Source organism: Cryptomeria japonica, chromosome 5, assembly GCF_030272615.1.
Source record: "Cryptomeria japonica chromosome 5, Sugi_1.0, whole genome shotgun sequence".
Lineage (NCBI taxonomy): Eukaryota > Viridiplantae > Streptophyta > Pinopsida > Cupressales > Cupressaceae > Cryptomeria > Cryptomeria japonica.
The window spans coordinates 515278813-515292759 of NC_081409.1; the positions used below are offsets into that span (position 1 = coordinate 515278813).

The 13947-nt window shown below is 34.5% G+C and overlaps 1 protein-coding gene across 4 annotated transcripts in view; it reads left to right on the forward strand.

The window, feature by feature from the left end:
- LOC131067761 (uncharacterized) overlaps nt 1–9075 on the forward strand; it is a 39694-nt gene extending 30619 nt beyond the window's left edge. For 3 of the 4 annotated variants that reach the window (XM_058002897.2, XM_058002894.2, XM_058002893.2), the window contains 2 exons: nt 8127–8240; nt 8406–9075. In XM_058002897.2, coding sequence (XP_057858880.1) covers nt 8127–8240; nt 8406–8597 — 306 coding nt within the window. In that variant the 3' untranslated portion in view covers nt 8598–9075. The remainder of the gene's footprint in view (nt 1–8126; nt 8241–8405) is intronic. The other variant, XM_058002896.2, reaches the window with a different exon arrangement.
- The last annotated feature ends 4872 nt before the right edge of the window (nt 9076–13947 follow it).

The window sequence follows — 13947 nt, forward strand, 5'->3', positions numbered from 1 at the left end:
AAACGGTTCTTGATGAGGTACCCATGTAAATCCCTCTCAAAGAGAAGAAGCCTTTGTAATGTCTCAAGCCAAAACAATAATCCAAAACCGATTCTTAACATTCCACAAACACTTATTATTTTAATGACAACATAATTAGCCCTAGTAACCACTCAGATCTTAGACAACTCAGATAAAGAATATCATTTATGCATCAACAATATCATTACTCTTAAAACAAAAAATGACAAAATAACTCCCAATTTTTATTTATTTATTATAGTGAACAACAAATAAATTAAAATAATAGGCGTGGATCCTGATTTCTTTCTTATTACAATAATGGTTATATTAGTTTCAAATAGTTGTGCAAGATTAATAACTACAATAACAATTCATACCCATAGCAATGACAAATCAGATCAATACAGTGCGGTTAGAGTTTGTGTCTAGTGAAGTTCAAATATGAACACTGTATGAGATTGTCTTCCAAAATTGCTAGGTTTTTTCTCCTAGAATTCCCACACTTGAATACAAGTGCTCAAAATAGATTCTGAAAGGAATTTGATTGTGGATGATGCCTCTAGATGAAAACATTTTCTCTTTTATATCCTCCGCAAATAGAGAGGTTGGCCACCATGCACACCCACAACTTAAAATTTGAACAGTGATCATGGGCGATAAAGATTCCATTTTGAAAATATTGCTGCCAAAAATAGACTTTTGAAAACAACACGACATGCGTTGAGAAGTTAGGAGGGAAATAAAAACATAGGCAGAAATATCAAGGATCAAAGGTTGGTCATTACACAAGACTGAACTAAAGGACAAGGCGGTAGGAGTTGAGCAATGAGAATGACAAGATGGAGAAGTCCAACAAATACAATGGCAAGGAGTTTGATAGACATAATGAATGGCAAGATAGAGAATTTTGAAAATCCAATAGCAAGAAGGGAAGAGTGGACTTAGAAGAAAAGGCATACTCAGGAAGGGAAGATACATAGCAAATGGAAACAAGACACAAGTTGTAACAACCCACCTTACTTAACCCAACAAAATTTGACCACTTTTTTTTTGTTTACTTTAATCATTTGTGTTTGATTCAATCGCATACTTTGGGCATCCATCCATTAGGATTAGGCATTCATCCATTCGGGATGAACATCTAACCATACGGGTTAGGCATCTGTCCATACGGAGCAGGAGGTTTCATCTATCCAATACGGGATAGGCATCTACTCATACGGGGTAGGCATCTATCCAATTGGGATAGGAGGTGCTCTGGCCAGAGACTTAGACTCATCGGGACCATTCGGGTCCCGAGTCACTCACTAAGTACTACACTCTTCTAATAGGAGTGCACCGAGGTTGCCGTCCTTGGGAGAAATCAAAATAACATAATACAAGCTTGAATTCCGCCTCGGAATTTGGCTTAAAGCCTCGAGAAGTCAAGCGAATCCATATGGGATTCCTTTCGAGTATGCATTGAATTACTTTTTCCTTTTTATTATACTTATCTTTCAAATTAGGATTCTACTCAATCCTTCTTCTTACCAAACCTAGACCCCATCCACGAACGCCTGAGTACTAGGGACAACTCCGTCCCTAGACTGCCTACATACCCGTTTCGGCACGGGATCAAGGCGTAAAGTATGTAGTTCTATTTTCTACTCCATGGTTTGATGTAAACTGATTAATGGGTACGCAACCCTTTCTAGGGTCAATGTCCCAGATAGTTTCTCTGCGGTTGTTACCCACGGTGGTAGCACTTAAGCAAAGGCTCAAGGTGGCCTATTGCTTGTGGCCTAAAACAACTAGATCCTAATACCTATCATGAGCGTCACCCTTGACCCAATTGTCAATCGTCAACAACTCTTCATGATTAAATCAATTTCATAAAAGCATTTCACTTAATCAACCCTAAAGGGGGTTTACTATGGTTTAACTCAACGGGTGTAAAATCATTTAAGGATTATCTTGTTAGATTATCTATCCAAGGGGGATTACCCGCCCCTTGGATTTTAACTTCCAAGTGTCCCTTGTTACTCCCCGACGATTTATAGGGACGATGCCACATATGTCGTTGATGCAACTTTATTAGGCTTTAAGTGCAGTAGTTCAACACGACGGCATTACTCGTAAGCGTGACCCAGAGGCACCGTAAATACTGAACGCTGCTAGGTTTTGGTTTTCCGACTTCCTTTATTTAGTTTTCTTAACTAAGAAGCTATGAAAAACATCATGCTTGAAACAATTATGAATGGAACGTGCATAATTAGATATTGCAAAGCTTAATTAATTGAAATAACTACTTGATGAACCACGTGGAATAAAAACCATAACTAAATTATTTAATATTCAAGACTTGAAATGTAACTTGCATAATAATGACAATTATGAAACTCGCATATTAATAATTAAACGTGTAACTTGCATGAAGATGAAGAAAATGTAACTTTGTCATCAATAAATGTAAATAATGTAAAGTAATTCGCGTGATGCAAGAATAGTGTAGGTTACATGCAAGGTTAAACAATGTTTTATTTCTACCATGAGAATAATCACTTATAGAGTCACTGGTCCCAAAAATAGCAATTAGCTTAGACATTTGGTTTGAATCATATTAATATGAATTAATTGCTAAAATGCCAACTAAGTGCCCCAATGGATCTTAAATAGATTGAATAATTCTAATTATAAGATTTGATATAATTTAATTTACAATTTAAAAATTTACTAAAGATAAATTAATTGTAAATTTACTAAAGATAATTTAATTATGAATTTACCTAAGTTTAATTTTATTAAACTAAGATTAAAATAAAAAAAGAAATTAACAAATCCCATTGCCATTAATTAAATTTTGTAGTGGTTTTTAAAACCAAGTGGGAGTGGGGCCACGGGTCCCACACCACTGCGGACCTGCGGGTACAGGCCCGTAGTGGTGAGGGGACAGCCGTGGTCCCCTCCACTCCCTCTGCGGCCATTGCCGTAATAGTGACCGCAGGGGTAGTGGGGGGTACCACTCCTTGACGGTGCAATAACTCCGCCCGCCCCCCTGCGTTGACCGATATTTCATGCAAAAATATATTTTTTTTCTTCAAATCACTGTGTATTAATTTATATGTATTTTTTCTGCATAAGTTTAATATTACAAATATATATATATATATCCAGTTTATTTAATAATCTAAGAGGAGTATGTATATATATAACAATGTTATTATACATTAAAAAAAAAAGAATCTATTCACAGGCATGGAAGATAATAGAGGAAATTTAATTCAGATGATCTCACAGGAGCCCAGGGAATACACTGCGCTTGAATTCGAGGCAGCAATACAACAGAGAGCTAAATCTCCTCAGAGATGTATAAATTTTGATTTCACAGAGATCATATTCAACAATTCTGTCTTATGTTGAGATAATAACATTTTTGATGAGATTTCCAGGAAATTGATATTCACAGAGAGAGTTTTCTGAAAATAAATAATTAACAAGATAATATTTCCACAGGGATTTTATAGAAATAATCTGAGAAGAATTCATACTTGAAATATTATATCACATAGCGATATTTCTTAATACAAATGATTATAAGCATAGAAAGAAAAGGATTATTTTCAGAGATAAAGGAATTCAAGTTTTAAAAAAAAAAAGAATAGAGGTGTTGGAAAAGCATGATTTATTTTCCTCTTTTTTTTGATTCAAGATCTTCTCTAGATTTAAAAAAAACAAGAAAAAACAGAATCTGATTTCTTTCTTTTAAATAGATTAAATAATAGATTAACAATGAAAGAGAAATCTGCATTTGTATTTTTAGAAAGAAAAGAATTTTTGTTTTTTCAATGCATTTCTTTAATGAAAAATAGATTTCTTTTCTATCTAACAATTAAGAAATGATTTCTTTCAGAAAACAATATTCAACTAAAGAATCTAGGAGGAGATATTTCCTTTGAAATATAAAAATTTACATAAAGAAATATCAAATACAAAAAGAGAGGGAACCTGGAGAAGCCTTTTGATTGTTGAATCCTCTCCAAATCTTCAAGCCTAGCCTTCTTTGATCCTTATTTGCAAGCTTGGAAAAATTCTTCAAAACAAACTTAACTATTCTCCAAAAAAATGAAAATATGACTACTAAAACAAACTATTTGAGAAAACTTTCTTCAAAGAATCACCAACCCCCTTTTTTGAAAATTTGCATACAATATATAGGAAAAATCCCTTAATTCCACTATCTAGAAAAATTAATTAAAAATGAGATTCTTTTCCAATATTGGACCCATGCAAAATTGATTAATATCCTAGTGGGGGAGTTACATGCAAGGTATTGAAGATTCTTCTAGAAGCTTCTAATTCCTCCTACAACATGTGCCATAATTGGGAATAAAAATAAAAATAAATAATGCCTTTTGAATTATATTCTCCAAGTGTGTATGTGGGTCCATTATTTATTCTTTTATAATATTAATTCAATTATTTTCAATAGCTCAACCAAAAATATAATAGAATTGTATCAAATCAAAAAGTGATAAAGGAGGGTTGTGACACAAGTGCAGGCCTAGTACGTACAAACTTAGATCAATGGGACATAGAAGTCCTCTCAAGAAAAGAGAGAATAGCCCTGCCCTAGCTTTCCCACCCAAATAAAGAGAGAAAGACCCCCCTTAATGTAGAGAGTGAACGACGGACTAAGAAGCCCCCCAAAAGATGAAGCCTTTCAATATTTTTGCAAGATCAAGGAGAACACATAGTAGAGGGAGAACATAAATATAGAAATGAGTGCTTGAATAGGTCCCTTTGCAATGAAATATACACCTTTCTTTTAGAAGAAATAAACACTAAGTTGCAAGTCAGCTGAATTGCCACCCAAAATGTGGAATAAAGGGTTCGAGAAAATGCTCCTAAATATCCAAGTTAGTGCTCAAATGTGCCAAAGTTTGATTTGGAGTTTGAGGCATAATTGTAGAAGATTGCAATAAGGAAGCAGGAAATGGAGAAGGGAGATTAGGAGGGTTTATATGTACCTTGAATAGATCCAAAGAGAAGATCCCCCAAAGAAGAAAGAGAATCAGAAATGGGTTTTGCAATGAGGTTATGTAAGGTATTCATGCACAAAGATGGTCCCCTACAGGGAGGCAAAAAGAACCCCCTCAAAAGAGGGAATACAAAGATGTCTCTAGATGGTGCTCAACAAAGCCAATACTAAATCGTGACAAGTTTGATGAATCAAATCAGATACAAAATAGGACTTAAGATAGCTCCAATTATTAGAAGGATCTGAGAACTGTAGGCTATCACCATGCAAGCATGCAGAGGTACAGAAAATACATCCAGAGAAGTAGATGCAACTCCATTAGAGATATCATCAAAAAGAAAAAAAATATCCTCAATACTGTCATCAAGATCTGAAAGGTGAGAGCCCACAAACAGATGTGAAATGTCTAGTAAGTGGACCTCCCAATGAAGTGGATCCTATAGATATGAAGAATCCTATCATAGAGAATCACTGGAAGCCCTCAAAGAAGCAGCTTTGAACCTTGATGAAGCAACTGGGACAAGAGAAATATTCTCAACTGTAGATGGGTTATCAGAATATGGAGAATCTGTAATAGTCTCAGTATCATCCATATGTGAAAGATTTTCTGAGGAAGCATCACTCTTAGATGAACAATCGAGATCTTCATGCAACTATCAGATGAGGTTCCAAGTAGTGAAAGGGCATTATGTGTGTTCAATTTGATGTGGAATATCCTAGTAGTAAGACATATTAGTCTGTAGACCATGTTATTGTTGCTTAACCATGCATGCTTTTGTTCATGGTCAATGGCTCAGGAATGAGTCCAGATCCTGCATAATGTAGTTGTTCACTATCTGTTGTTTTGAGGACAACTAATTTCTGAATTTACCTTGACAATAGAAAAATGGAATTTCGTAACAGAACCCATGAATTAACCATCCATAATGGAACTTATCTCAATTCATGATTACAATACCCCAAGATAATATCCCTCATGTTACTAGTTGCTGAAATGACCCCACACTAACATATATGATTTGGTACTTTATAATTAGTTTGAGTACAAATGGCACTAGCAAGAAACTCAAAGTGGTCTTAATTCCAATGCTTCTACGAATGCTCAAAATATAATCAAATGCTGGAAGTACAACTTCAAAATAGAGTCAAGAAAATTAAATAGCTGCTCATATGTACTTGAATGGAGCCTTGGAAGTTCCCAAAATGAGAATTGTGTAGTCACTTATGAGAATCTATAATTTTGAAAAATTTGTACATTAAAATTTGAAAATACCACACCATTGCAAAGAGCGTGGAAAAATAACCAAAATAAAAAAATTGCTCTAAAAAAAGAGGTTGTATGTTGTATGCTCAAGTTAGGGCTTTATAAGAAGTTAGGTTCAACTCCCAAATTGTCAATGGAGAGGGATGATTAGGGAGGGAGAACTGTTGACATCATGCTGATGTCATCAATCGAAAAAGCAAGATGCTATCAAAATATTTCTTTGTGCCTATAAAGGCCAACACCATTGTCTACTGTGTGGGAAATGACCTTTTGGCTAAACCATGGTTTCATACCCAAAAGAATTGAGTCAAAGTGGCATCACTAGGTGGCGGATGTTGAAGGCAAGAAGAGCCTTTGTTGGTGGTGGTCTTTGCTGCTACTGGTGGCCACTACAATGCCATGATCAGTTGAAGGCCCATAAATTTTTTAAAAAATTTCGCACGTTACAACCTACGTATAGGTTGTATGGCTTCTGTAAGGAAATTTTTTTGCCTCAAATTTGCTTAAGCCCAATTTTGACAAGTTTATATGGGAATAGGGTTTTATGGGCCTTGCAATGTAATGGCAGGGTCCATTTGGTCTAAAATGCTCTAGAAACAAGCTCCATGCCTGATGCAATGATTAAATGTCCATTTGCAAACGAGTTTCTTGATCTCCAAATTTGATTAAGTGAAAGGCACTCTTGACTTTCTTGAACCTTCTGAATGCTATGGAAAAATTGAAAGTGTTGTTAGAATTACCAAAGAGCTGCAATCGCCCAAATTTCAGGAAAAACATAAGTACGACACCCAAAGGTTAATTTTTTTTTTGTCAAACTTTATTGATTCTCTAGATTATCTAAAGATGCAAGAGAAGAGCATACTGAATTTCCATGCAACCTGCATGCAAAGTGATTAACCCCCTTGAATATCTCAAAGTCTGGAAACTTAGAAGATCTAATCCTGCACCAAGTGCTCTAATACCATCTTAGAATCTGTAAAACAAATGATAATGCAAGATCCAGTAGATGAAGTAAAAACTATAAAACTGCAAATACAAATGATAAAAATCAAAATAACATTACAGAGTTAGAATCCAAAGAGAAATGCAAATGCTCCAAAAGGCAAAATGGCATTAAGAGAGCTCAAAAAGCATGAGCCTACATGAATACTTGAATTTGGGAATACAAACTAGAAGAGTGAGTATATATAGATTAAGTGAGAAGGAGGAGGTGGCAAATATGACCAATAAGGAGAGTACATCACAAGTATTAAAAAATAGGAAAATGACAAATGTAACTCCCATGGAAGATGTCGACAACTCACAAGCGAACATGAATAAAAGTGTAGGAAAAACCTATGCTAGGAAAATAAAAATCCACACTAATTTTCTAAGATATGGATATTTAGAATTCAAGAGCATATCATAGTTAAAATGATCAACAAATTTGGTTGACAAATAGGGTGGTAACATCTTAAAAACTCTTAGTTCAACATCGAAATAACTGAAGAAAACCATTAGAGAAAAATATGGTCAACAAGAAACTTGCATAGTGTAACTTTTGTACTGGACTTTTTGAATAGTTGGCAAAATAGAACACTAGATTTATGTTTTTAAGTTTTTAAACACTTTGTTGGGTAAAGCAGCTTAAATTTAAAATACATAAGAGTTGCTTTGGCAAGTAGCTATGCATTTTTATAAGAAGATGGCTAGGTAAGTGTAATGCTGTAGGAACTGCAATGGAAACCAATCATCAAAATCTTTATTAGATGTTTGTGTTTGCTTTATGCTTATGTTTGTTTGGTTGATGGACGCAAACAACATTGAGCTCTGTTTTCATAATCACAATTATTTCATGTACAGTGTCTTACAACAGCATTGAGGAATGACAACCCAAAAACATTGATTGTGGCATCTGCTATGATGCTACCATTTCAACCATTTTTAGTCTCTGCTATTCACACTGGAATAATGGAGGTATTCATTCATGGAATGATGGACCATTTTATTTTTTATGCCACTTTTAAGGGTTCTTGTAATTCCAATTTCAAGTATACAACTTATGATAATGTCGTAATCATAAAAAATTCCATAGATACTGAAGGTTGTTTAAGATTTGACTTTACTAGCTTAAATTTGCAGTTGGATTTTGCTAAAAGAGCAGCTTCAGAACCAGAATTGAGAAAGGCCTACAACTTGCACACTGCTTCATCTGTTGTAGGTGCTGCACTTTATGTTGCAGATGACATGTTTCCCAAAACTCCATATCTTCATGCAGGATGGCATCTTGCTGCAGCTGTTGGAGTTGCAACCTGCAATAAGCTTCTTAAGTGACAATGCTCTGACTATCCTTTAAGGGTCCTTCGTAATGACTGAAAATTGCAAGCTTTGTGTGGTTTCTGTCAAAATAGGATTCCTTCCATTCTATATATGGAATTTGAAATAGATTTGTTACTGAATTGCAAAATGTATTTAGGACTGAAAATCTCTATGAAGCAGTATGTATGGCATTTCTGTGAAGGAACTTGATAGGAGGTTCCCACTTCGGTTATTGTGAGTTTGTATTCACATAATCGTTTGGTAAGAATTCCAATGAAATATACTAGAATTGTCTTGAAACCATCATTATCCAAAGCAATTTATTTGTCAGTTGGCAGTCAGTACCTCTCTGTAGAGTTACATCATGTGATTTCTAGACAGTATCTACATGCCAATTTCCTTTGGCATCCCAATTTCTGGCTTATACACACCAAGAAGCTTGGGTAAGCGGAGGATTGATTCTATGAAGTTTGAACAAATGCTTGTTTGGTCACAGGTCTTTTTTCATTTTGACATCTTTGCATTGCCCTTCTTTAATTTTTTTTCCACCAGGTAAGAAAATTTGATGGGTGGATGGAGATCACATAGAACTTTTAATGCAAATGGGTTGTAGTTTATTGTTTGCAAGGACTCTGTCATGCTCACTTGATTTAATGGAAAATTTAGGAAATATTAGATAGATTAACGTATGTAAATTTGAATGTAAACATGAATGTCATTTGCAGTTATGGATGTCAAAATGTTAACAGAATTATGAAGTGCAAAAGGCACCATGACAAATTCCCGTAAATTTTTAGAACCAGTTGAGATGTGTTTGAAGAGAACATGAATTTTTAGTGGAGAACCTTGATATGTCCATTTGACAGCAAAGAGTACACACCAATCATGTTCAAGCCCATACCCAACCTGCTTGACAACTTTGCAAGTGTGAAGACAGTCTCAAATTGTTGACCAAGTCATTGATGACAAGCGAAATGTGCTTACAAAATGTATTCTTTATACTGACTATCAAAATGACCATGACAGTCCTGACTAGTGTGATAATGATAAGTACCCTTAGCTAGCTCTTGCAATACCTCTTTGTTCACACTATTCCTACTAATTAGGAAGAAAAAGACGACACCATAATGGGTTTGAAGATTTTTCCTCATGGCTGGGATCTCCTAGACGTTTAGGGTAATCCTCTTAGTAAAGACCCCCCTCCTAGAATTGTTTTAATTGTATAACAATGTGACCACTTCTATTTTTTTTTTTTTTTTTTACACTCATTGACTTTAAATGGGATGAATTCAGTTCCTCACACCTTTTATATGAACTAGTGTGTTATATATTTATATTTTAATAAAGAATGTTCACTATTCACTATAAAAAGACCTAGTTTAAAAAAAAATCTCATCACATGATGATCTAAGGGCTTTCACCTTTAAATGCCTTTTTATCCCTTTTTGGGTGAGATGTCAATGCAACAATAATGTGCATAATCCTAGTAGAAGAATAATATTTTTTAGTTCCTAATTGCAGTAGAAGATGAATCGAATAATTGTTTTTTATATTTTTAATTATGTACATTATATCATTTTAATGTTTTTTTATTGAATGCAATGAATGGATGAATGAAGAATTTCATTGAATATAGCCCCATCCATGATATTTTGTAAATTTTTTTTGCATTTCATTCCCAGGCCTAATATTAAGATAGCGTGTTATAAATAGGGTCAATAAATATCCATATATGAATGACTCATATTGAAGCTAAAAAAATAATGTGGGGGATTAAATGAATGAAGCTTGATTGGGTATGTGCATGATATAAATAGTAAGAATGTAAAGATTGAGTATAGATATGCACAAAATGTAAATTGATTACAAATCAATAGATGGATGAATGGTGTTGTGGCATGAAATGATTGTTATCTAAAATAATGATCACTTGAAGTTTTTGTTTTTGATATTGATAAAAGTTGGATTTAAAGGGCTTGAACCGATGTATAAATTAACAATCCAACCATCAAATAGAACAAGTAGCATGAAATACGGGAGAAACCATACCACCCAACAAGTGCAAATTAGAGCGAAATACAATTATAGTAAGGTTGCCACACAACTTTAACACTAGTTAAGACTTTGTTCAATGGTAAACCCTTCACTCTAGAATGAGATTGGAAGATAAATTAGGAAGACCTTTCTTTTGCCTTTGACAATAGTATCTTATCATCCAAGTCCTTGAAACTAGGAGAAGTGGGGGAGGTGAGGTGATCCTCCACAAAGGGCCCAATTTTTGTGTGTAGAAGGAACAATGGAATGGTTAGTTGTAGTATGTTAATCTTAGAGGATCCGATTAATACTGAGAGGGGGGATGAATTAGTATTAACAATAATTTCAAACTTAAACTTAACCTTATAAAACTTCATCAAATCAATTATAAACCAACAATAAACTCTTTACCAGTACTGGTAATCACTGATAATCATCTGCTAAACTGATTTATCATGTTTGCACATTAAGTGTTCATTTACCATGCATTAACTAGAAATAAACATAGCAACACATAAGATTATTCACCATATGAACACCATGTTTTTCACGTGGAAACCCAAATAGGGAAAAACCACAACAGGAATTGGTACCCACAAATATTTTGCACTCTTTCGGAATGCACCTTGTTAAGAGCCAAGCTCCGTTAGAAGCTTACAATGATGCCTTGTTAGGAGCATACCCTGTTAGGAGTCACCCGGTTAAGGGATTTAGATAATGAGCCCTGTTAGGAGCTATGCCTTGTTAGGATCAACCTCACAAGAGCATTTAACACTTAGATGATGAGCTACCCGGTTAAGGGATTTACAATGTCAGGCTTGTTAGGACCTACCCGGTTAAGGGATTTTAGTTGCTGCAATTGTTAGAGAACAACAGTGAATGATCTGGGTATAACACTTAATTGCTTGCTTGATCAGATCCAATTTCTGCTCCAAATCTGCAACACTCTGGCAAATCTCTCACACTTTGGTTTGGCTTCACACACTTCTCAAAACCACTGACACACCAAACATCAACTGTACCGACCTAAATAACCTTTACAACTTAGTTGGTTACAAAGCCCTAAGACTTACATCATAGATCATCACATATCTTTACAACTCATTATATATCATCATATGGATCATTACAATCAATTACAAATCAATATCAACCGTTGAGTGATCGTAACTCATCATAACAACTCGATCTGATACAAAGTCAAACCCTTAACTCATTCCTTTAAGCACTTTGCACATTCCCAAGAAATTCCATCTTGATCGCGCCAAAACATAATTCAAACACTTCATGCGGGTTGTGCCATGTCATCACCAACATTTGAACTTGATGTAGATCACCACCAAACCAAAAATCATTACCGGTTAAGAGAATTCTTTACCAGTCCTTAAACCCTTCTTAAACCCTAGCAAAAATACCACATAAATCATAAACATGACTTCCGGTAACCAAAACAAGATGCGAATCTGGTTAGATACATATTACAATGATACAAACTCACATTCCAAACCGCAACACTTCAATCATCACCAATCTCCAGAATCTATCAAAACATTTCCTCGTTTGCTGGTTAAGGTCCTAATTCTTAGTTCACTGTCCTCAATACCGGTAAGGCATTTCCGGTATACGAAAATGACTAAGATGACAAAATACAACATAGTAAACATCAGTTGCCATCAATGATGACACAAATAACTGATCAAAGTCATCCAATCATCCAATCATGCAATCTCAATCTCTTCATCACATTGTCATCACAAACAATCCTTTACCGGTTCTGTCATCATTCTTCATTTGCATCTGTTAAGACAAACATGCCAACATAGTAGCCAAACAATGAAACACCACCACATGAGTAGGTTGAAGTTGACTAGAAGCCGAAGGCATAGTAGGTTGAGTGATTGAAGCAAGAATTTGTGACTCTCGAATGGAAGTTGATGTAGTAAATAGGCATTTTTGTTGGGTGACTATCAATCTAGATTGAGATTATTTTAGGGCATGGTGACTGTGAATGAGATGTACAATAATATTTATATTATATCAATTAGACAAGCATTTTACACTAGCCTACATGCACGTGGAATTGAAAAATGTTGAGAGTTACTCCTTATCTTTAATAGACTACTTTTATTCTGATTTTTTTTTTAAGTTACATTTAAATTTTAAACTATTTGAAATAACATTTATTTTTGAATGTAATAAAAATTATTATAAGTTGTAATTGGGTAGAATGGTAAAAATATTCTAATGTGATCTAATTGAGAAATTTGAATACACCAATAGTACACTTAATCTATGTTTTGTGTTGATGCAACAAAATAGTGATTTTATTACTTTATCAAATACATATCACAAAACATGCTTTTTATATAGTTAATAGTTATAAGTTAATTTTATAACTATAAATTGCGCCTTATTCAAAAGTCCTTTTGTTGTGATCTACCAAAAACTTAATAGTTATTATGCAATATAAAGTGAGATTATAAACAAGAAAGCTAATAGTATTTTATTCTAATAAAATTCCCCCCAAAATGGTAATATAAAATGCTTATAAAATAAATCTAAAATAAATTCAACAAACAATTAGTTGTAATTTTCTATCTTATGTTGTGATATATAAAAAATACACTTTTTGGAAAGCATTATAATTAGAGTGTTATCAAAGTAATTAGTATAGGGAGACATTGAGTTGGCAAAACAGGCTTTGCATCATTGAGGCATCATGTTAGGGTTTCACCCCAACTCAAGGGTCATTCACGAGGGTGTGGAGGAGGCCGTACGACCTCCTCCACCAAGGTAATCTATCTTGCTTGTTCTTGTTTTTTCTCTTTGCATTAATTTCGTTTGTGTTGGTTGGCTCTTCCATTTTGCAAGGTAGGTGTGATTAATGCGTATGTATGGATGAAACTCCTAGCAATAATGATATTAATTTGGCTCCTCGTGGTAAATAATAAAAAAGATCCCCCTATTAATTGTTGGTGTTATGTGTTGTGGATGTTATTGTCTTTCTGTTTCATGCATTAATCTTTATCGGTACCGCAATTAACTGATAAACTGTCTACCGACATAAAGTTTGGTTTACCGGTATTAAGCATTAAGGTTGGTTAAGTTGTTTTTGGTTTGAATTTATTTGACAACTGATTCACCCCCCCCTCTTAGTTGTCTCTGGGACCTAACAATTGGTATCAGAGCTTAGTCCTCTTTTTGCAGAAGTTTTAACAGCTCGAGGAGATCCAATGTCTACTAACTATTTCAGGAAGGACAACCCTAAACTTGATGGAACCAACTATGGCATATGGAAGATCAGGATGGAGACACATCTAAATTGCATTGG